This window comes from Xiphophorus hellerii, chromosome 15 (assembly GCF_003331165.1).
Source record: "Xiphophorus hellerii strain 12219 chromosome 15, Xiphophorus_hellerii-4.1, whole genome shotgun sequence".
Lineage (NCBI taxonomy): Eukaryota > Metazoa > Chordata > Actinopteri > Cyprinodontiformes > Poeciliidae > Xiphophorus > Xiphophorus hellerii.
The window spans coordinates 23,889,188-23,914,360 of record NC_045686.1 but is presented as its reverse complement, the minus strand read 5'-3'; the positions used below and the strand labels follow the sequence as shown (position 1 = coordinate 23,914,360).

At 41.1% G+C, this 25,173-nt stretch overlaps 1 protein-coding gene across 1 annotated transcript in view; it reads left to right on the top strand.

The window, feature by feature from the left end:
- The window catches only part of rev3l (REV3 like, DNA directed polymerase zeta catalytic subunit), a 64,309-nt gene that overhangs the window by 6,351 nt on the left and 32,785 nt on the right, over positions 1–25,173 (top strand). The window contains exons 2-8 of the mRNA XM_032586095.1: positions 13,239–13,428; positions 13,523–13,597; positions 15,634–15,794; positions 18,178–18,316; positions 18,387–18,481; positions 19,426–19,530; positions 21,141–21,225. Coding sequence (XP_032441986.1) covers positions 13,239–13,428; positions 13,523–13,597; positions 15,634–15,794; positions 18,178–18,316; positions 18,387–18,481; positions 19,426–19,530; positions 21,141–21,225 — 850 coding nt within the window. The remainder of the gene's footprint in view (positions 1–13,238; positions 13,429–13,522; positions 13,598–15,633; positions 15,795–18,177; positions 18,317–18,386; positions 18,482–19,425; positions 19,531–21,140; positions 21,226–25,173) is intronic.

The following is a 25,173-nucleotide window of genomic DNA, read 5'->3' as shown; positions in this document are numbered from 1 at the left end:
TTCTCTGCCTCCTCCCTGTGGTCCTACAGCTGCCTGTCAGAAACAACCAATCAGAGCCAGGAGGAGGAGGGTCTTAGCGTTGTCAATCACTTTTCTGTACGCGCTGCTCACATCCTCCTCTTGCTCTCTGCTAGTCTACAGCTTCTTCTCCACACAGGAGCCTGCTGTGAATATGCAAGCTAGTTATTCTCCAGGAACTCTTTGTTCGTGGAAAACAAAGAGTTTTCCAGGAACAGTAAGTTGTTTCTCTACCATTAGCACAGCTGCATCTTGTACACAAGTGTGATTGTCTAACAGCCACCTCCCGGCTCTGACTGAGCGGTGTATTTCTGCAGATAGCAGTAAGACCACAGGGAGAAGGTAGAAGAGCTCCTATATATGTATTTCCCCCCCCCCCCCCCCACATTATCTGTCTGACCATATGCTGTCAGGACATAGTGACAGTTTTAAGAAATAAAAGCACATCTTGTGAAAGTCATTTGAATATTAAAAAGCAACAGTCACAGTATTTTACCCAGAATACAAATGCAGATTTACATTTCCAATTAATTAAGTAAATTACAACGTCTTTAAACTGGATGCTTCAGGTACTGCCGGTTATAATGTTGCTGAAGGGTGAGCTGGCCTTCATTTATCGCCATGGTGAGCAAGTAGGCCTTTTGGGAGCAGATAACAGAAAGTGTGTGTGTCCTTTGATTTAATTTCAGGAACACACCAGCATTTAATATGGAAATGCTGGTTAATAGCAAGGCCACTGTGAAGCAGGTTTTTACTGAAGCTGACCATTCTTCTGTTGTTTATCAGCTGTCTAAAGAGAGAGGCCCATGTTGGCGCGTGGTGTCGGGTCATGTCAGGTCCCCTGGCTTGTCTCCTGCATCATCAAGAGAAAAAAAAGAGGGGAGGGCAGCTATGGAAGCCAAAAAGAAGGCTCCCCACTCGGTGGTCCTAGAGGGCTATTGTTAGTGCTGGTAGGAGAATCCTGCAGGGGTTAGGAGCAGAATAAGACCTTGTTGAAAGTGAATGAGAGGGTTAGGGGTCCAAGAAAAACCTGAATCAGAGCATAGGTGGGTTAAAACTGTGACGCTCTGCTGTCTACCATTGAGGACTGTGTGGATGTGAGGCATGCTTGTGCACAAACACCCCGACAATGCAGATTAATGCTTGTGGTGCAAACATATTTGTGGAAGTAAACTACATTCAGAGAGTTTCTGTGAAGATGGTTTATAAAGAGCCTGCTCTTTTGTTTGCTTCTGTGAGGAGGTCTTGGAGAATGTTCATTTGGTATGGAGTGCAATCAAACAAATATGCTTTGTTCTTTACAGCAGCAGTCTGCATGCATTTCAGCTGCAGGGTGCATTCGTGAAAGTCTGAACTCTTTTACCTCCTCACAGTTCAGCGTTGCTGTAACCACGAGCCTTTACCCAGTAGGCTTCACACTGCCTGAGTCCTTATGATCAATTCTTAATTCCATAGCAGTGTATGCTTAATCTGAGGAAGGAGAGCAGAGAGAAGAGGTGGAGAGAGTTTCTGGCAAAAAAAAGGAGAAACACAAATGGAGTGTTTATCTCTCTGTGCCATTAAAAACTGTAATAGGCATCTTCAGCTTGAGTTCTGTCTTCTTTCTAGTGAGGTGATGAAACCCCTGCGCTGTTACTTTCATGTGTTAACTTCCTCTCTATACTCCCAGTGGCTACCTCACACAAAATGTAGATCTTCTTCATTGCCTCAAAATGAAACCCTTGTTAACAGTTTTTCGTGACCATTTGTTTTGCAGACCGTAATCTGTTAACGATGCAGAGAGAATGACAGAAGCCAAGAAGAAGGGAGCAAAAGGGGAGGATGAAGGAAGGGAGGGTGCTGATGAAGAGAGCAAGCATACGTGTGAGCATTGCTCCACCAATGCGCCAGCAGAGCCGCCGTTCCGTTCCCACTCCTCATGATGTGTGCCGGAGAGCGAGACGCGCTGTGAATATCAAATTTAGAGAAGCAGAGAAAAGGAGGGCAGGCTGTGCTCAGAAATCTCCGTTGTGTAGTGAAAACCCACAGCGGTCCTCTGATCGATGCATTAATGAGTCGGTCTGTAGATGCAGGCAAACTGTCACACACACACACACACACACTGTCATCCAGCAGATTGGGTTTTATTAGCTTTAAAAGTTCTTCTAGAACTTTGAAACTGAAGGACGTGTGTGTACGGCATAACAGGATGCACTTTGCTGAGTTTTGTGACCAGGGTATGAATGGAAATCTCTGGATGTTATCAGAGTAGCTGCAGGCAGCTGAAGGATTCCCTCTGTCCTGCTCAGGCAGCCTCTCTCTGCTGATCCCTGATGTCCTGCTCCAGGTAAACATGGGACATTATGACAGTCCCTTAGTGAGATTTAATTTATAAAGCAGGATGTACAATGTTATTATTATTAGTAGTAGTATTATAATATACATGCTTTTACAAAAATCTTGAATAAATAGCTCCTTAAAGGTACTGTATTTAACTTTTCTAAAAAATGTTTTAGACATTTGTTAAAACTGCCACCAAGTTGTGAGAATGAGACAGATAATCTGTGAAAAGATCAATCTTCTCCTCCTCCTCACTGAACTACTATTGCTGCCTGAAGAAATGCCCCGCTCCAAAAACTACCAATCGGAGCCAAGAGGAGGGTCTTAGCACTGTCAATCAACCTCATGTACTTGCTGCTAAATCTGCTAACAGCAGAGAAACAGCTGACTGTTCCAGGAAAACAGTTTATCTGTCATCATTAGGTGGCTATGCTCAGACCCGCCTCCTGGCTCTGATTGGTTGTTTCTGAGAGAAGGCAGAGGAGCTTCATTTTTTGTTTAGCAAATTAAATGTCTCATACCAAACTTTCACGACCTGGTGACAGTTTCAAGTTTCAACAAATATGTAAAAAAAAATTTTTTTTAATAAAAGTTGCATACTGCAGCTTTAAGGTTAAATGTTAGTCAGTTACATTGATTTTGACGTAAATGAGTGCCTTAAAAAAATTCACTTTTTGTGCATTGATTATATGAAAAATCATATTAGTTTGCTAACCCCATTACGAACGTTCCAGTGTGGCTCTCTACTAAGGAACATAATGGGGTGGGAGAGCATTCTTTTAGCCAGCTGACATGCAATGCTCAGCAGAAAGTAGGGTGAGCTGCAGAAATCTCGGGTTACAGTAGGGGTTTCTCTGGAATCTCACTAAAAGGACTTTAAACTTTAGGTTTAGTGTGACTTAAAATGTTAAACAGTTTTAAAACGTGTCTTTTAAGCATACATCGAACCTCGAACGATGCCTATGTTTATTCCAGCCTTTATTTTTTTTTTTTTTACTGAATATCATCAGCTTTTTTTTAATCTTTTGCTGCAGTCCATGTTATGTAGAGGGGAAGGAGTGTTTTCAACAGGAGCTCCTTTGCCCTTTGTTCTCACCTCATGCCCCCCTGCCCCTAACCCCCAGGCCTTTCTTGCTGGCCTCCTGTGAACTCTGAGCTCCCCACCGAATGCCTTTAAACCGCTGGGGGCAGTCCCTACCCTCCTCCTCCACTCATTCTGTGGCCCCACACTCACATTCCTTAACATCAGGTGGTCACAGTCATTATTTGGGACAAATTGGAAGTGGATCCAAGTGAACTGGCAAAGCCCCTTTTGATGCTGTGTGGAGTGTTTTCTGACCAGAATGACACACGGGTTAAAACATCAAATATCATTTAAAACTCACTGGAAGAAACAAAAATATGCAAAGTAGATTACAATTTAATCCAATAGTTCTTAGAAAATGTTAAAAGATAAGGGCACCATTGCATGCGGTCAGTCCAGATAAATATGAGGTGATTTGTGTTCAGTGTGTCTGTTAGTGAGAGCACTCTGTGCCCTGTCTTGCTGCTGCCTTCAGGCTGTGCTTGGCCTACATGTCCCATGCTGATGGGTTCTAGTATTGATAGGTGCAGTGCTGGTCCCAGAAAGACCCACTAAAGTTGTCTATTCTTCTTCCACTCATTCCGTCTTTGCCTCTCTAACTTTCTTAAAGACATGGTTTGGAAATAATAAAGTTTGCTCTTTAACACTATTCTGTCAAACTTTCATCTGCTAATTATGCTCCTTCTGTAAAGACTGCTCTTTCCTGTCAGTGTCAATCTGTTCTCCAATTGGTCCAGGCTCTTGCTTTCTCACTTTATTTCAGATGTTATTGTGATAAATGTAGTTTTTGCTGTATCTCCATACTGGTTTTCCAACTCGTCATCAGATGCCAGAAATATTTGTCTTTCCTTTATCATAATGCAAATGGGAAGTGGCCATGATGAGCCATCTCAGTCTTTTATTAATATGTTTGCGCGAAGGATATGCATAAAACAGACCCGGCCCAAGGTATAGAGGAGCTGTGTAGAGTACTTCTACCAGCAGGGGGCCCGCAACTTCCATTATGCACACTTTAAAAACTTCAATTTTGTTGTAATGCTTATGAAGAATGAGCATGGATTTAAATTTGTTTATGAACAGCAAATTAAATAGAATTTCACATTTCAAAAGTATATATTTATTTGTGATTTTTAAAAATGTATGTTAACGTCATAACTCCATGAAACATTAAAGAAAAGTTTTCCCGCTTTATTAAGTGTAAAAGCTTATCACATTCACTCTTAAAGAGTAAATTCTTCAGTAATCTATAACTTTGCTTGGATGCTTAAGCACCGGGTCTTGTTTCCTAACTCTGAGTTTGCATTGAAAAACATGACTGAGTCAGAGATATAATGGTTACTTGATTGTGTTATAAAATGCCACTATATGTCTGGAAAACACATATTACTGCCCCTTTAAAAATCTTTTTCCCAGATACCACCCATATCCGACTTTTTTTCATTGCTGACTGAACAGCACAATTCTATGATCTACAGATATACAGACTGCTGCCTTCAGCTGCAGCCACACTCCTCAGCCAGCAGAAACAAAGTCACAGCTGACCAGCATCATACTGCAGCCAGGCTCTATTTCTTTGCCCATATTTCTGAAGACTCAGGATATTCCGCAAAGTGACGATGGGCGTTCGGTGCCTTCCAAGTCACCATCTGGTCAGCTTCAACCTTTCTGCTCAGAGAACAGGCTCTGCAGCGTTCTGTCTGTGTCCTCGGCCAGGGAGGTGTCTGGGAGAGCTGGCAACAAGGTCTGGACATCTTTCCTTTTTCAAGCTCGTCATGTAGAAGTGACACATGGTGGTTACACGGTGCTTAAGGGAAGCTGCTTCACACCCACTGAGAAGGGGCCGCTTGTCTTAGCTTCTCATATTAGCAAATTTAATTCAGCTACCATTTGGTGGTAGTAACGCTACCTGCAAACGCTCTCTGTACATTTCTCTTAATCTGCATTTGCTGTTTTTAATGAGTGTAGTATTACACTGCCTGGCCAAAAAAAAAGTCGCCACCAAAAAATGGTCACACTCTCTAATATTTTGTTGGACCGCCTTTAGCTTTGATTACAGCCCGCATTCGCTGTGGCATTGTTTCAATAAGCTTCTGCAGTGTCACAAGATTTATTTCCATCCAGTGTTGCATTAATCTTTCACCAAGATCTTGTATTGATGATGGGAGAGTCTGACCACTGCGCAAAGCCTTCTCCAGCACATCCCAAAGATTCTCAATGGGGTTAAGGTCTGGACTCTGTGGTGGCCAATCCATGTGTGAAAAAGATGTCTCATGCTCCCTGAACCACTCTTTCACAATGTGAGCCCGATGAATCCTGGCATTGTCATCTTGGAATATGCCCGTTCCATTTGGGAAGACAAAATCCATTGATGGAATAACCTGGTCATTCAGTATATTCAGGTAGTCAGCTGACCTCATTCTTTGGGCACACAATGTTGCTGAACCTAGACCTGACCAACTGCAGCAACCCCAGATCATAGCACTGCCCCCACAGGCTTGTACAGTAGGCACTAGGCGTGATGGGTGCATCACTTCACTTGCCTCTCTTCTTACCCTGATGCGCCCATCACTCTGGAACAGGGTAAATCTGGACTCATCAGACCACATGACCCTCTTCCATTCCTCCAGAGTCCAATCTTTATGCTCCCTAGCAAACTGAAGCCTTTTTTTCTGCTTAGCCTTACTGATTAGAGGTTTTCTTACGGCTACACAGCTGTTCAATCCCAACCCCTTGAGTTCCCTTCGTATTGTGCGTGTGGAAATGCTTTTGCGTTCACAATTAAACATACTCCTGAGTTCTGCTGTTGTTTTTCTTTGATTTGATTTGACCAAACGTTTAAGTAATTGCCGATCACGATCATTCAGGATTTTTTTCCGACCACATTTCTTCCTGGAAGACGATGGTTCCCCACCATCCTTCCAGTTTTTAATGATGCGTTGGACAGTTCTTAACCCAGTTCTAGTAGTTTCTGCAATCTCCTTAGATGTTTTCTCTGCTTGATGCATGCCAATGATTTGACCCTTCTTAAACAGACTAACGTCTTTTCCACGACCACAGGATGTGTCTTTTGCCATGGTTGTTTAAGAAATGAGGAGTTACTCATTGCATCAGCTGGGGTTAAATAACTTGTTGCCAGCTGAAAGATAATCGCCTATGCAGTACTTATCCAATAGGAGGCTTGTACCTTTTTGCTTAGTTAAATCCAGGTGGCGACTTTTTTTTTGGCCAGGCAGTGTATTACTCTTATGTTCTGACTTTGCTCTACTTTACACTTGGTGGAAATCTGAATGCTCCACTTTGACTATCTGCTGTTGCATCTAATATTACCACTGTGCCACAATAAAGTATTTTTTATTTCATTCTTTAAGAATAGTGTTTGTTGCTGAAACGGTCATTCCTTATTAGCATTCAAATTGTCTAATAGTTGTAATAACTTTATAACATGACATTTAATGTGATGTAGACAGTTGCCTATTGCATTCTGTGTGAAGGGAAACTGTCTCCATCTTATCTATAATCTACTTGTTTGGACGTCCCATATTAACTTTAAAATATTACTTTCCTCATTGCTGCTTCTGCTGCTTCGCGATCAAATCCATTCTACTTGATTGATTAAATACTCACAATGCGAAAACTCCACTCAGGGTTTTCCGGGTTACCTGCAAGAACTCGCTGCACCGTATACTCCAAGCACAACAACACTAGTGCAGCTCGCTGAAAACGTAACAACCCACCGTCAGTCCCATTGATGTCTCGATGTCTAGCTTGTGTCATGAGGTGGTAGAACTTTTTGCTTTAAATGTGGTAATGCTAATGGCTCACCTGAAGTAACTGCAATAGAGAGTTGCAGACGTGTCTTTGTTGAACAGAAGTCTAAGGGAAGTGGAGGTTTATCATTTTCAAAATAACATATTTTTCTAAAATAAAGTACTCCAGCCGCACAGGGGAGTGATGAAACCTGCATGATTATAGGAACTACGTCTCCTTCCAGTGCACCTAAGAACAGTTGTAAAGGACATCATGGAGAAAGAACAACTTCTTCAAGAGACAGAGGCAAATTTCAAGGTATCAGATTGCTAAGTCAGTTTTCTTTTAAGTCATATTTTCTACAGCATTTTATAACAACTGAATGTATAGTTACTTGGTTGTGCTTTACAATGACACTGTGTCTGGAATACCGCCTATGTAAAGAAGTGAAATGTCACATATAATGTCCTGATATGAAACAGAGCTGGAGTGTGATACCAGCTCTCCTATCAGAGCCATATTTACTCCAGCCTGACCCAGACTCTGACCAAAGATCATACAATGCAGCTCTGTGTAATTACACAGCAGGGAGCATAAAGTTCTTGTGCGCTGACTGCTCATCTGTATATTTGCTCCCCTTTGTCCTCTGCAGTTAATTTGGAGAGCAGATGATGGCAGTGGATCCATTAGAAAGCCTGTGATTTACAGGGTTGTCACCCTCCTCTGTTCTCCCTCTCCTTTCATTGCGCTCTTAATGCTCTCTTCCTCAGCAACACACACACACACTCTAATGCACAAACACTGATCCATGCTCACTGCCTGGCTGCTCGTGCCTGATATTTTTTATCGTGCCTCAGCAAGTAAACACTAAAGCCTCACTTTCAGCATGGTAATCTGGGGCTTCACTCCATGAAGTCTTTGTTTTAATCCATTGGAATGACAAGAACATATCTGCGAACACCACTGCTATTTAATTCAGGGAAGGCAATTGGGTGGACGTGGTGCCACCAGAGCTGCTGTGATTTGATAGACGCTATTGATTGGCTGCTGTTGTGATCCAGAATGTCCATTTCTGTCTGCCATTAACTGGATTCATACATTTACTGGGTCACACACAGAAGCCTTCCAGCTTTTCTAATTTCATCGACAGGCTTTGGTGTGTTTATATGCATTTGTGTTTTTCGGTGGAAGCACTTTTTTTTTCTGGAGACTCATTATGTGTGCGTCTGCAACTTTAAGCTGTTGTGTTTTCTGAGTAAATTATAACATGTCCAAGCCAAGTTAGGCTACCTAGTCGGTTAGGCCGGGTTCTTTGTTCTTTGTTGACCTCAAAGACTAGAAGAAAGTGAGCGGCTGTGAAACTGGATGTCCAACCTTCAGATTATTCCTGCTCTTACCTCGGTGTATGTTCTGTCGCCTAGCAACCGTGACTGTGCTAAACATAAACTGGTTACAAATGGAGCTCAAAATTTTGCTGAGTCTCTTTTATTATTTATGTAATCCTTACTTGATTAATTGATTCATATATATATATTTATGTGTTTATTTTAACATGCTAAGCAGACGCTCGGTGTGAGAGTTCACTGTCTGGTGGAGGTAAAGCGGCGCTACGTCTGTAAAATATTTCTACCAGTAGCGCGTAGCGGCGGTCCAACAGCGTGAGCAGAACCAGCGTCTTACACCGCCAGCTTTTAGACTTGAATTATTTTTCGGGTTATTTGTTTAGCTTTCTGACCGTGATGTTAATCCGAGTGAATGTTGGTACTTGTGCGCTGCTTTACCTGCCATCTGGCCTCTCCGGATGTCTTGTTTTCCTGCATTGAGCCTCGATGTAGCCAAACTCCGTCCAGCGCTTGTTTTTTTAAACGCCGTATTAGACTCGTGTTGATGCTTTTTCACGTGCTTCACCTCCGATGTCATTTTCCGCCGCAACACGCAAACGTCCCCATTCACCCTCAGCGTTATAGTTCCACACGACAGGATTTGTTGCTGCGCGCTTGCGCAGTGTGAAGGAAAGCGGAGATGAGCTCCACACTCAGGCTGCGAAGTGAGATAAAGGTGATCGGTCAGGCACCGTTTTAGCCATGCTCTGAATTTTGATGCGTTTTACATTATGATCATCTTAAACAGTTCTTAGATCTTCTATGTAAAAGTTAGGTTACAAAATATCCAGAGAATAAACTTCTCCTGGTTGTTTCATTAATAGGTTGACACTCCAGTTTGATGAGAACAGGACATTCTTTTCTTTCAGGAAGATACAACTTTCAGTTCTTTCCATCTCTACTTCAGCTCATCTGGCTTCTATTACTTCAGGAATATCTCAGGCTTTCTCACATGAAAATATACACCCACACACCCTCCTAATTACACAGACTTTTCTCTTATTTTATGGCCCCCATCTTCTCTCCCATGTTTTTCCCTTCATTCAGAGATAAATTTCTTTTCTCATCTCCATCTTTCAGTCATTCTTTGCACTAACACTTCTTCTTCTTCACCTCTCATTTTGCCGCCTGACCAGCTGGGTGGAAAGAATCACTTGTTTATCTCTCCCGCTGTCCATCAAGGACTTTTGCTTTGCTGGTGTCGTCGCCTAGCAACTGCAGCAGAAGCTGGTATTGGCTGCCTGTTCTGTGTGTGTGAGACGGAGAGCAGCTTCTCGTTGACTCTGTGGAGGACAGACAGACGCATGGCGCGCTCACTGCTCCCTCGGCGTCGTGCCGCTGCCAGCCTTTGTGTGACTGGTGGAGTAGCGGAGCGGTGGCACACCTTGGTGAGGTCCACCTGAGAGACAAATACACACTCCCTGTCTTCCTTTCTTTTGCTGTCAGACTATGGTTTCTGTCAGTGAAAGATTTTTTTTTTAAATGGAAAGAAAATTGTTTTATGCATCAGACATGTCTACCTCTCCTACCCATCAGAACTATGCTGATAAATTTATTTGGATATGTAGTCTATAATTATATGGTTAAACATAGGCCTGTCGCGATAAACGATAAATCGATTAATCGTACGATAAATTAAAACTATCGACGTCATTTTAATTATCGGCATTATCGTCTCTTCCGGCCTTTTTCTCTTTCTGTTGATGACACCGAATGAAAAAAGGCTCAACTCCGGTTCTCTCCACTGACCCTCCTTTCTCATTTCCTTAGTGTAAAGCCCAGCGCACACGACACGATCTTAGAGCTGTCGGCCGATTGTCGGCCCATTTTTAAAACCTGACAGACCACACATTAGCCGACAGAAATCCTAGGTATAAGGGTTCGATCGGGTTCGATCCTGCCATGTGGTTTCCAACAACGGGCACAAAATAATGGCTACAAGTTCAGTTAACTAATTTTAAAACCAGGAATTAATCAATGCTTTACTACAATCTACCTGCAATGCATGTGGCTAGTGTCAGCGTAAAGTCCTGACTGAATGAAAATCATTAGAACATATTTACGTCACGTTAACGAAGAACAGCTGAAAAGTTACCGGGTTTATCAACTGCGGTGGCAATTTCGCTCCAACTCCTCCCCTTATCATTTCTATATTCTTTGCATGTTGAATAAACATTAATGTTGTTTCCACATATCATCTCCAATGTCCGCTGGACTTCGGGTTGCGCCGTTTCAGCTGTTTGGGATTCCCCGACGTAATTTCCCCTCAGAAAACACAGAGGAGAATCCGCGCTTTCTGATTGGCTGCCTGTTACATTCAACAGGCTGCGTTAAGCTCCCAGTCGGGGAAAAAACCCTGATTTGGATCGGAGCGGCAACGACGATCTACCGTAACACACCAGACAATCTTAGAAAGACCAACGTTTTAAGATTGTCTTAAGGGGAAAAATAGCAGCAAAAAATCATGTAGTGTGAACTATTGCATCAGGTAGTCGATGTGCCCATCTTCTCTATTTAAATCTAATTATTACTGAAGGGCAATATAATATACAGACTTCATAATCTGCACTCTTTTGGTTGAATGCAGTATTTATTTCCACTTTGTCTTTATGTTGTTTAGTTTTTATCAAGTACATTTTTTGTTAATGGAGACTGAGAATCCATTTTGTTTTTGGTTGTTTTGTTTATTTTGTTTATCAGCTCCAGTGTTAAATATTCTTTTGAAAATAAAGTGTATCTATCTTTGGCAGGAAATCGCATGCATTATTACGTCATTTCCATTAAATCAGTGTATAAAGGTCTTCAGACAATATTATCGTTTATCACAATAATTTTTTGAGACAATTAATCGCTCAGCAAAATTTGCTATCGTGACAGGCCTAGTTAAACAGCTACTGTAGTATTTTTTAAGCAATGTGTGGTACAAGGAAACCCTTTATTAGTAGGGCACTGGGCATATAGCAATACAGGTGTTTTAGAGCACCAAGTTCGCTGTGGCTGTATAGAGGATTAAAATGTGAAACACTTGACCAAGACGCATCTAATGGGTGTTTTCACACCTGATAGTTCTGTAGACTTGGTTTGATCAGAGACTAAATATAAAAACATTTGTCCCATTTTCAGTGGTGAGGTTTTCTTTCACACTGCACTGTTGAGCAAAACGAACCAATTCAAAACCATGTTCATCCCCTCACCTGTAGGGGCGCTGTACCAATAACCATTGAAGGAAACGACACAAAACCTTCTGAAGAAGACACTGAGCATAACTTCTTTCTTTGCAAAATGTAAACAAAACATATTTTAGTGGTTATAGGATTTCTCTTTGGTCTTTGGTAAAAGACCAAAGAAACCTTCATGAAATGACTCATGAGGGTCATTTCAGACTCTCATGTTTTTTGTGGTTGTATTTACCCAGAATACACTTCATTAAAGTCCACTTTTTGCTTTTGGAAGGATCTCCGGACTGCTTGGTAACGTTAACTGAAGGCCTAGGTTTTTAAAACCCACAGTCAGCCAAAAACTCATAGAAGAATTTCTAGCAGGAGTTACAAAGTATATTTTATATTTTTTAAATTGGCTCACCCATGAACCCTTTTTTATGTGATCTTACTTTGAAGTGATATCAGCTAAAAGCACAACCTCACTTTATAGTTTATTTCCAAATCAGAAGCTTCATTTACTTGAACTCTTAATAAAAAGAAAAATGAAGTCCTCACTTTTATCATCTTGGTTCTGGAACCAGCAGGAATATATGCTCTTCCTTGACATTTGGAACCTAATATTATAAGACAACAATATGTTGTGGACTTGTTTCTGAACATGTGAAGACATGTCCTGATTTAAAAAGTCCCGCTCTGTGTTGCCTCCTCCTGTTCATCTATCAGTCAGCATTTCCCTGACTCTGGGTATGGTTGTGCTCAGAGGGAGAGGCTCTTATTGATTTCATGTTCTGCCTTGATGTTCATACTCTACACGCCTGTAGGTAGCAGTTATGCGAGTGAGCCTGGTACCTTCAGTGTGTAGATTCAACTCAAAATCCATATTTTCCTGGGTCTTTCTTTTCTTTCATCAGTTTCCACTACACTTTGACTCTATCATCTCTGCCATTAAAAATATATATTAAGTGTAGGCACCCATGACACTGGTAGTCCTTCCAACATACTGGATGAATAACTTGGGGACAGTTTATACATACGGCACTTAAAATATAATATTTGACCAAATATTGCATCAAAGTGGTCCTTTAAGATTGAGATGCTACAGTCATAGAAAATCCAATGACAACTGTTTTTCAATAAGAAATATTTTCATTTAAACTGGTTAAAAAATTAGCTCTTGGAGGACACCTACTGCCCTGGAGGGCCTAAAAAGCCATATAGTTCGCGTTTGTCTTGGGCTAACCTCTGACTATTACACTTAATCTTTTTGTTGTTTTAGCTAATAAACTGCAATCATTTCCAGTTTTGGCATTATGAATGTTTGCTGCACTTATTCATAAAGCTTTTCAGTCACAGCCGATCACATGGGAAACGTTTAGAAAATGAGTAGAATATGTTTGGTGACGCTGATTTAGAGGAGGAAGTCCCGTCAATGCATTGCCTGTTCCGTTGTTGGCACATAGAACAGAGATAACAGAATCAAAACAAAATGAAAACAAAAGCCTTACATATTGTTTCTGTGTAATGCAGGTCAGAAGACATGTCTCCACCTTCACGGTGTGTTCCCATACATCTATGTGCCATATGATGGCTGTAGACAGCAGCCGGAGCGCTACATGCGACGGGTGGCCTTCAGCATCGACAGGGCCCTCAACGTTGCCATGGGAAACCCCGCCGCCAGCACCCAGCACGTCTTCAAGGTGGTGCTGGTCTCTGGGATGTAGGTGTCTCCCAACAGCTGGGTTTTTACCAATGACACTAAACACAAATAACGCGCACTTATTCACTAATCTGTTTGTTTTATTGTCTTTTAGGCCTTTCTATGGTTATCATGCCAAGGAGAAGCACTTTATGAAGATCTACTTGTACAATCCTCAGATACTGAAAAGGTAAAAATGCTGGTTAAAACGTTGTGAAAGGGTTAATAGAGGAGCCATGTTGTGATGACTTCCTGAAGGCAGAGTTTCAGAAAGAGCAGCAGTTTTTAAAGAGACAGTGGCCCAATTTCAAGACATTAGATTACAAAGACAAATTTCTTTAAAGTCATTTGATATATACAGTATTCTTATAACAACTGAAGGTAACATAGTTACTTGATTGTGCTATAAAATAACTCTATGTGCCTGAAAAATACATAATACTTTAAAGGAATATTTCAATTTCACCAACTTTTATCTTTTAACCGAAAACTGCCCAGTCATAGTCCCAATGTGAATCATTGTACCCTATTTGAGTTATTGTGTGGAAGTTTGGGGCAATACATACAAAAAAACCCTGCAGTATCTATACACAACACAAAACAAAACAACATAGAGTGGCAAATTGGAAACATACAAATGCACTATTAGTCAATGATGGAAATGACTGAGAGGTTAAATTTAATTGATTTAATGATTTACTTCTGATATTTTCTTAATTTATGGAAGGACAAAAGTCTATGGATCTGACTTGAGGCCTAAACAATCTGCAAGAACAGAGAAATTTTCTCTCCTCGAGCTGCAAGTATAGAATAACATTCTGTTCTTGCAGTTCTGACAGCTTGTTCTTTACACGTCATCTGGGTAGAACTTTTTTCCCATGATGTTTATGGGAACTATTATATAAATGTGAGAGCTGTGCAGTGAGCTCAGGATCACACTAATGAAAATCTAGACATTTGTTTGTTTAGGAAGCTTTGTGATCAGGGTTGCCTTGGATCATTTGCATTTGGACAGGGCTGGACAATAAATTAATAACAATATGTACCACGATAGACATGTGATCAATATGAATAGATAATACATCTGATATACTATTCAATATATAGAATATTCACTAAACTCCAATCCAGAACCACACAGCATTCTGGGAGATGTAGGCAGATGAAAGTCTTTAGCTATTCAATCTCACAGCCAACTAAGCAATATGAGTGGCATCAATTGACTCACTCACTCTTTGGTTACTTAGCAACAACTTGTTGCAAGGTAACCAGTAATCTATGCAGCGCTTTCACAGAGCCTCATAACTGCTTCAAAAATAAAAACAGCAGCATGGAGTAAAAACTGGATAAAACAGAAAAAGTCACACCACCAGTTTGGCAGTATTTCAGATATTTAAAATAAAAGACTAATCAATAATTATCTTTATCAACTGATATGAAATGCTTATATTGCAATAAGTGTTTTAGCCATATCGTCCAGCGATTGGATAAATTCTCATTCAGATACACCCTCATTTCTAAATTCCACTGTGTTTTCCACTGGATTTGACCTCTCACCTATAGATCAGCACTGACTAAGGGAAAACTGGACGATTATGATCTGTGGTTGATCAATTGGTACATCTCTGATCCATGTTTAATGCCAGATATATAATAGTTTTGACATGTTTTTTAAATGTCCACTGGAGACTTAAAAAGTACAAAAGACATAATTATTTAATTATCGGCAACAAACCAGGACAGAAAACAAGCACACATATAATCTTTACCTTCGCCTTTAAATAAAATTAAAGGCGAAGTCATTCATAAACTTAATTAGACAGACATAAATATGTTTAGGCAGTTCATCATTGTCACAATTAACTCTTGGTAAATGCTCACTCTGGCTTACATTTGGATGTCTGTGAAGCTGTGATAAATATAGTATTTAATAAACCAGCATCAAAATGCGTTCTAAGACACAAGCAACCAGTTCAGAAACATCTATCATCTCTATTTGGTTCCATATTTAACTTGTGTTCAAATATATTTAGATCGGACTGCTGCGATTGTCTTCTTTAGTTTTAACTCTTATGGCAGAGAAAACATGTCCAAAGATTTACAGTAATATTTCAATAAAACATCTCGTTTGTTTTTTTACATTATTAGAAGGAGCTGAAATCAACACAGTCTACTTTTTTTCATATCCTTTTTACTGAACTTCTTTTAAAAAAAATTTTTTCCCAGAGTGTGTGAGCTATTACAAAGTGGAGCGGTGATGAATAAGAGTTACCAGCCTCACGAGGGCCACATTCCCTACCTGCTGCAGCTCTTCATGGACTACAACCTGTATGGCATGAACCTGATAAACATGGCAACAGTGAAGTTCCGCAGGAGCCAGAAGAAAGGTAAGCTCAGCTGCAGGGATCTGTCTGTTTTCTCACAATGTCTGCCTTGTCCAACTGGAGTTTCTGACACAAGTTTAGATTTACATCTTTATATAAAATTTTATTCAGTGTTTACCCAGACTTTATAGCTGTTCCATTTAAATTTAAATTGGTTAAAAATCAACAATCCTGAGCAGTTGTGATAACTTTAACCTACAACTCAGAACATAAACAGTAAAAAATATTTTACCAGTTAAAATCTCTTAAAAAGCGAGATTTTTCTATGCAGTCTTTCTATGTGTCTCCATAGAGACACTGAAAGCAAAAGTCTGCGTTTCCTTTAATAAAATATTTCTACTAAGGTTGCAGGATTTTATTAATGAATTTGAATACAAATCCTAGGACACTAATACTCTGCATCGGTCACCGGTAAATGTTGTTTGCAAACAAAAATACACAACACGCACAGATGACTGAAATAAAATGCTGGGGACATTCAGCCAGTGAGCAATGTTTTGCATATTCCCACCATATAGCCCCACCTTTAGTTTAGGATCCATCCACAGTCTTTCCTCCACAACCACCAAGGTCTTTGGAGTAGATTAACTACTTCTGTCTGATTTGGCCGTGGCTCCAGGAGTGGGAAGGAAGCAGGGAGAAACAACCCTGGTTGCTATGGTTGCCTTCACACCAGCCCTATTTAGTCCATTTTAATTAAACTCCAGTTCATTTGGCTAGAAAGTCTGGTTTGTTTTGGGAGGCGTGAATGCATTACCAAACACTAAGACGAACCAAAAAGGTGAACTCTGGTCCACCTACACACCTAGATCTCGGTTCGTTTGAAGTGAACTCTGATGCGGTTCGCATTCATATGTGGTTTTCATGTCATTTCCTTCAGTGGTTCTTGGTGCAGCGCCCCCACAGGCGAGGAGATGAACAGGTTTTTCAAAGGTTTTAGTTTTTTGACATAGAGAAACTGAGCAGCTGAAATGGAACAAATGTTGCAACTTTGGTTCCCAACCAAACGGAGTTTACTGGACAATCAGGTTTGAACACATCCTAAACCCCAATAAGTTTACAGAAAGTAACGTCCTTTACCAGAACTTAATGACATACTTTTATTTAAGAAAATCCCATTTGACTGACTTCTAATAAAAGGAGGTTCTAATGATTGATCCACTTCTATACGTTTGAAATCAATGGAGGACTCTAAAGCCCTATGGAACAAAGACAACAAAAACCCAAATATTGGACACACCTGCTTATCCCCCCTGAGCCTCCCTCAAATTTGAACTTTAAAAGCAAGTTGTTAATCTACGATGAAGGGGATTAAAGGCTTGGCTGCAAAAGGTCAGTTTAAGATGAATGAAAATTTTAATGTGTTCTGAACTCCGGAACACAACTTCAAAACTGAAAGTCTCCCTGATAAGAGCCTGAAAACCCGAAACGTTTCAGACTGTTTTACTCTGCAGACGTCACACAGTAGCATCGGTCTAATTGAACTAAAAAAAGTCTGGGTAAAACTATTGTTCACTGTACTCACACATCGCTACAAGTATTTACACCCTTGTTCTTAAACAGACATTATTTTTTCACCCTGAAATTACCAGAAGCAATCTGAAAACCAAGTTGCGCCACAACCGCAGTTCTATTTTCAGCTGTACTACCTCAGGTCCTCACAGAAATTTGTGCGTTGCATGTCACACTCTACAGACCTTCTGAATTGTTCCAGATTACAGAAGTAGAATTAGAGGAAAACTCACTAACTACTGAGCCTATCAGGAAGATGTCTGTCGCTCTGGGCTGGGAGGGAAGATGTTTGACTTTAATGCACAACCAGATTCACTATGGCAACAAAATGAAGAGCCCGCTGCACTGAGCCCCACTGAAAACCTCCTGGTTATTCCACCAAATATTGATTTCTGAACTCTTCTTGAGTTCAAACATTAGTGTTGTTGTTTCTAAATGAATATGGACTGATTTTCTTTGCATTATTTGAGGTCTAAAAGCACAGCATCTTTGGTGTTAGTTTGACCATTTCACATTTTCTGCAAATAAATAAATACAAAATTTTTGCTTGGAATTTCCGAGACATGTTGTCATTAGTTCAGAGAATGAAAGAACAATGTTCATTTTACTCAAACACATAACTATAAAAAGTAAAATCAGAGAAACTGATCATTTTAAGTAGTTTCTTAATTTTTTCCAGAGCTGTATATATTTTTCTGTATTTTTTTACTCATTTAAATAAAGGAAATTATGCAGTCACATATTTTTTTTTATCAATTCTTCTGTGGACTAATAAACAGCAAACCGGAGAGGGGAAAGAATTATAGCCTCTCTTGATAAAACCCCTCAGAGTCATTTCCTAACAAGTCAATGTGATTGTGTGTGTTTCTGGAAGTGGGCCCTGCAGACCGGGACCAGCCGTCCTCCAGCTCTCACTCCAGCATCAGTCCCTGGAAGATTCCCTGCAGCACCAAGCTGAACGACAGCAGCCTCGCAGGCACCTTTGTCCACTGGGAAGAGAACGCTCTGCCCTCGTAGGCTGCGCCGTCACAGACATCACTCTGCTCTGGATCAGTTCCATTATTAACTCTGCTCTGTCTGCAGCTCATTAGTCCTGGATGACGTTGAGAGGCAGAGCACCTGTGAGCTGGAGGTGGATGCTGTGGCCGTGGACATCCTGAACCGTCTTGATATTGAAAGTAGGTGCAGTCTGATCTGCTGTGTTCTCTGCAACACCAGCTGACATGGCGAAAAGCAAAAGGTGAAAGGCAGCTGCAGCACACTCAGCTCACACCACTGATTATGGCTCCACACAGAGAGTCTGTTAGCAGACCTGAACATGAGCATGGAGAAGCAGACCTCAGTCTTCAGTCACAGGGGAGCAGTGATGAAGAAATGATCAGAGATGAGAGAGTTTGGGGTCAGCAGATGAACTAAGCAAAACAAAGAACAGCTGTTATGTGCTTCCAGAACAGATGCAACTGTTTGTCCTGATTTTCTCTAAATGACCTGCATCTTCATCTGCCAGGAAATGGAAAGGAAAACTGTCCTTCTGGTCACCTGCTCTCATTGAGATGCCAAACATTTCCATTTTACACAGAAATAAGATATATTTTTGACTGATTTTTCTGGGTGTTTGTTTGCTACAAAACCCAAAACAGAAAAATTTGAACTGTTTGATTGCATCATTATCCCAACATACTGCAACATTTTTTTCTTTATCCGATTTAAAAATCCTTTGTTTGATTGGTCCTATATGAAATTTATTTGTTTTTAAATTTTAATATTCAGAAAATTTGAAATTTTGGCATTCTAAAACTGGATTTTAGGATATTACCTTTAGCTATAATCATCAAAATTCACAGATATAAACACCTGAAATATATAATTTTTTGTTTGATTAATCTATATAGCAGACACTTTTTGAATTGAATTACTGAAAGTTTTGATGACGAAGCTGGAATCTTACAGAAGGATCCCAGACAGCGCAGGTTTTCCAAGGTGTTCTTTACTTTTAAACAGGACTATGCTACACTATCTGTACTTTGTGTGTGGAGAACCTGTAGGGTAGCTGTAGAGGAGGGAATATGTTTAATATGAGAAGCATAAGGACTTTGTTTTTTAACCTTGCCTCCTCCTCCAGATCAGATTGGCAGGAACCCTGGACTGCAGGCTATTTGGGAGGATGAGAAGCAGAGGAGGAGGGAGAACAACCAGACCTCCCAGATAGAAGCGCCGGATTCACAAGGTGAGGAACGCTGCAGTGGGAGCTAAAATATAGTTTTCCAGTGTTATTCCGCATTTTGTACCATTTGCTTATTTTCTATTGCTTAGGATTCCCAGTTGGGTTTTCACCCAGTTATGAAAACACTTAATTTCAATGTTTTGGTTTAATGCGTCAGGACATGTTATTGAAAATGATCTGTACTCTACCTCTAAGTCTCAGTCAGATAAATTCAAGCCTCAGATTACCAACAGCACCCTATTCTACCACATTAATGCTTTTTTTCTTTCAAATGCAAAAACTAATTGAACATCCAAGCAAGATGACCTGTGCAATGCTTAAAGTTCCTGTAAACAATGAGAAGCCCATCTCACTGTCCAGCCTGCAGTTAGCATGGTAAAGTTCCTGGAAAAACAATAAGAAAAAGCCTGAACTACCGGTGGACTAATCAGAAGAAAACATTTTCCAGCAACGCATTTGAAGTTTCCAAATTGGAACTGAACAAAACAGGACTAAAATATCCCTGTTTTAGTTACAGAATACCAAAGTGAGCATGTTTGGTCAGACTCAAAAAGCTCAAGACAGTAAATCAACATAAACACCTATGGCTGCTATCAAACATGGTGGTGGTGTGACCTTGTGACCTTGTTGAGTCCACCATGAACTCCTCTGCTCTCAAATTACTTCTAGAATCTAAAGTGAGTCTCTGGAAGATGAAGCTGGACCAAAACTGAGTTATCCCAAACATGGCAACAACAGGATTGCTAAAATAAAATAAAAATAAATCAAGCTCGTGCCTTGGCCTAATCAAACACAAGATATCCACCTGACAGTTTTTAATGATGTAGTTCATTTTTGTTGACTTTTTTTTTTTTTTTTAAATAAGAAGAGAGTTAGGGGTTCATAGTTGATTGATTTCTGATTCAGGTTTAGGTTTCGGCCTCAAATAACCAGAAAATATAATCAAAAGAAAAAAACTTAAATGTTTGTAGTACATTCAGTAAAAGAGGAGAAGAACTACAAATAATCAGCCACTTCTACAGAAACAAAAAGCACCGTCACTCAGACGGAGGCTGTGTAGTTTGTGCCAACCTTATCTAGTCCTTTAGAAATAAATGAAGCGGCTACATGTGGTTTAGATAAATTGCGGCTGGAATATTCTTATAATGAACGATCCTCCCTATCAAACTGAAGGGCTTCTGTGGAGATGTGGGTGTTTTCTGTGAGCAGACCATGTGATGCGTGTCAGCTGCCTTGCCTTGTAACCATAAATAAAAAACTTGGTAGACTCAGTAACCCCTCTGCCCCCCAACATGCCCACAAAGGAAGCTGCCATGGAAACCAGGTGATAAATAAACCACAAGCTGTTCTGTTGCTGTGATGAAATCTTTAGTTTTCAGACAAGCATCCAAGCTTTTAGGTTTCAGTTCTGATCAGCAATACAGAGAAGAAATACAACTGACCAGGTTTTACCACGGACTGTAGTTTGAAAAGAAACTGTTTAGCTTAGAAAGATCTGCTGTACAGAACTACTGTCAAAGTTCATAATTATTTGTTTCTAACTATTCAGAGTCAAAAGGATTTAATTCCAGCAGAGAAGTTTGTTCTTTGAAAAAAGTCTGTCTCTATTGCAGATCGGGACTCGGTCACTTCAACAGAGAGTGAAAAAACCTTCATGAACAGACTGAAGGAGATTCTGAGGGAGAACAAGTTTGATGTGTAAGTTCCTCCACACATTCTTTTACTCATCTATCCATCCTTTTTCGCTTATCTGGGGTCGGGTCGCAGGGGTAGCAGCTTCAGAAGGGAGGCCCAGATTTCCCTCTGCCCGGCCACTTCTTCTAGCTCTTCCGGGGGAATCCCGAGGCGTTCCCAGGCCAGCCGAGAGACATGGTCCCTCCAGCGTGTCCTGGGTCTTCCCCGGGGCCTCCTCCCGGTAGGACGTGCCCGGAACACCTCACCAGGGAGGCGTTCAGGAGGCATCCTGACCAGATGCCCGAGCCACCTCAACTGGCTCCTCTCGATGTGAAGGAGCAGCGGCTCTACTCTGAGTCCCTCCCGGATGACTGAGCTTCTCACCCTATCTCTAAGGGAGAGCCCAGCCACCCTACGGAGAAAACCCATTTCAGCCGCTTGTATCCGCGATCTCGTTCTTTCGGTCATGACCCAAAGCTCATGACCATAGATGAGGGTGGGAACGTAGATCGACCGGTAAATCGAGAGCTTAACTTTTTGGCTCAGCTCTCTCTTCACCACAACGGACCGGTACAGCGCCCGCTTGACGGCAGACGCTGCGCCAATCCGCCTGTCGATCTCCCGCTCCCTTCTTCCCCCATTCGTGAACAAGATCCCGAGATACTTGAACTCCTCCACTTGGGGCAGGACACCCCCCCTGACCCGGAGAAGGCACTCTACCCTTTTCCGGCTCAAGACCATGGCCTCGGATTTGGAGGCACTGATCCCCATCCCGGCCGCTTCACACTCGGCTGCGAACCATTCCAGCGAGAGCTGCAGATCACGACCCGATGAAGCCAGTAGGACCACATCGTCTGCAAAAAGCAGAGATGAGATCCTAAGGCCACCAAATCGGATCCCCTCAACACCTTGGCTGCGCCTAGAAATTCTGTCCATGAAAGTGATGAACAGAATCGATGACAAAGGGCAGCCCTGGCAGAGTCCAACTCTCACCGGAAACGAGCCCGACTTACTGCCGGCAATGCGGACCAGACTCTGACACCGGTCATACAGGGACCCGACAGCCCGTATCAAAGGGCCCGGTACCCCATACTCCCGGAGAACCCCCCACAGGGCTCCCCGAGGGACACGGTCAAACGCCTTCTCCAAGTCCACAAAACACATGTAGACTGGTTGGGCGAACTCCCATGCACTTTCTTTTACTCTGTTATCTAAATAAATAGTTTGGTCTTTGTTTCCTTTTCCCTGAGGAGATCTGCAGCAGATGGAATCCACTTTGAGATCTTGTGCTTGTAATAATTAAATCAATGAAAAATTCCCTCGAAACATCAAACAATACCTTTTTGTCCTTAAGTTTTTTTTTGTTTTTTGTTTTAAACTACAATGAAGCTGTTGCATGTCCTTCCTCTCTTTCTTTCCTTCGGTTCTGCCAACTTTCCTCTGAGTGCAGAGCAGGGTTGGAGATGGGAAAGTGAAGTCAGAGCAGATGTTGGAGAAAATGGGGGTGAAATGAAGTGGCTGAGGTCACCTCCAAGCCCCACCTTCCTCTACAATGTACAGCCTCCAAGTATTTCCTGTTATAAATTGTAGTACAGTTGGCCCTACATCCGCACACGCTGCGTTATCAGATCCAGATGGCTTCCATTCACTAACCTCTCATATCTAATATGAGCAGAGGGGAGAGAGAGGGAGCGCAGGGGTGGGCCTCCCATCTGAATAGGGTTTTAAGTTAGGAAGTGGAAGCGGAACACGCTCTCTTAGTTAGTCACTCGTGCTGATAATGTTCACGCAGTCTGTTACCTTCCTCTCTCTGTTATCTTGTGGTTTCCTCCTGGGACTGGTATTATTTACCTAGACATTTTATTTTATTAGGGGTTTATTGTCCATTTGATAAGTTTGTCAAATGCCAGTACAAGTGGACCCTTGGTGTTCAGAGGTTAGGGTCCACAGCCACAAGTACTTGAGCTCCCTTGAACAAAGTCTTATAGCTGCCTATTTTATTACTGCACACACCGAATATACCTTAATATGCTTTAGTAGTGTTTTAGTCTCACACTACCGCAGAAAGTAAAGGAAAAGAAATGTCTCGTGGAATGGCTGCTTTACCCCTAGCTAGCATTGCGTTTAGGTTTTTCAGTATTCCAAACTGCATTTCCTTTCAATATTTCAGATTTTCTTTATGAAAGAAAAAAAATCCACAAAGAGGCAGATTTTCTTGTAATTTGGAGTCGCCGTTCCATGGAAGAATCTGCGAATCCTGAACCGGGAGTAGGCGGGAGACCACCGTATCAAGGAAAGCGCCGGCATGAACAGACTTTTCAGAGACTTTGTGGAGCATAGAGTAGTGCAGTGTGGCCCCTCCCCACCTGTTCCTCTACTGTTGGTCAGCTGGACGATTTAATGCCCCTGTATTTTCTCATTCTTGCAAGAAAGGCAAACTTGGTCCATTGTAAATATTCCTTTGTCACTGAAAACACAAACATTCCTGGTGGGGAAGCTAAAGAAGCTCTCCTCAGTCTTAATTAGGCATCAGGTCTTTCAAAACCAGCCTGGTAAGCAGCAGAGTGCAGGCTTGGTACAAGAGCTAATAGACACACTAATTAATTTGCCCATACAACTTTGTTATACTAAGCTGCTACTTCTAAACTAAATGGGGTTTCACAAACATAATTGATTGAGTCTTTGTCAAACAAAAACTAAAAGTAACAGAGGACATTGTAACTATAATTATGAATGCATAATGTATTTGAAGCAGTAGGGTTTTTTCTAATTTAAATAAAACCAATGAATTGATGTTGTACATTTTGCCGATATATGCTGGTATTTTTTAGGGGTTCACTGATTGCAGTTTTCTGGACGATCTTTAAAACACCTGACTTGCCAATTCCAATTTTGTTTCAGAGCAATGGTGGATTTTCACACCATTGCAGAGGTAGATAAAATGGATTTCATAAGTAATTAATATCCAAAATTAAGGAAATCCGAGCTGATTACACTAGAATAATCCTTTATTTGTCCCACATTGGGGAAATTCCCTTGTTACAGCAGCACACTAACAAAATATACCATTTTTAATATGAAAATATCTAAAAACAATATGAATAACTTTATATGTATCAATTTATTGGTACACTTGTAGCAGTTTTACTCCATCATGCAGTAAGAAATCCATCCTTTTCTTGTCTTGAAGTTTTTCACAAAGGAAAAAAGTGAGTGAATGGTGATTTCCTTTAGACAGACACTGAAACCAGTGTAGTTTCTTTCCTTGTCTTTGACATTTTCTGAGTTGAATTTGAACATTTTCTAAAATTCCTACATGTCATTTGAGTTCCCTCTCTCCCAACCTGTGCTGGAGGGGAGAGGAGTGTGTCTTGGTAAAATGTGTTAATCACTGCAGTAATCTCCAGACGCCTGCCAGGGTCCCTCCCCCGTTGCCTCTAAAGTCATTAAGTACCAGACTAATTAAGAGACAGACTCTGGCACATGCACGCCGACTCTCTGGAGCCTTCTCCTCATAACAAAGTCACTGAATCACAATCAGACTGCGGTACAATCTCTCAGCCAGCCTAAATCCCTCACACTAGTGTGGAGGCGTCATTGACATACTTACATAAGATACCTTTTTTTTTTTTTTTTATTAGAAACAAACCAATGAGAGCTTTTGGTGAAGCTACAATCTGCCATTGTTAGCCAATTCCAATTTCCCCTTAACAATTATTATCAACAACATACTTTACCACTTATATTCTCAAAAGACTGCCAGCATTTCCAAACTCATCATGTTTCTTGGACAAGAATTAGGGTCACTGGAAAAAAGTGACTGGGATCTCAGAACTATAATTTCTGAGATTAAAGTCAGAATTGGGGCTGTCAACAATCAATCTGAAAGTTTAGCACGTGAAAATTACATAGCACAGTTTAATCTTCCTACCCATTCTGACCTGGAACCCTCTCTCCCACGGAGTGTTATCT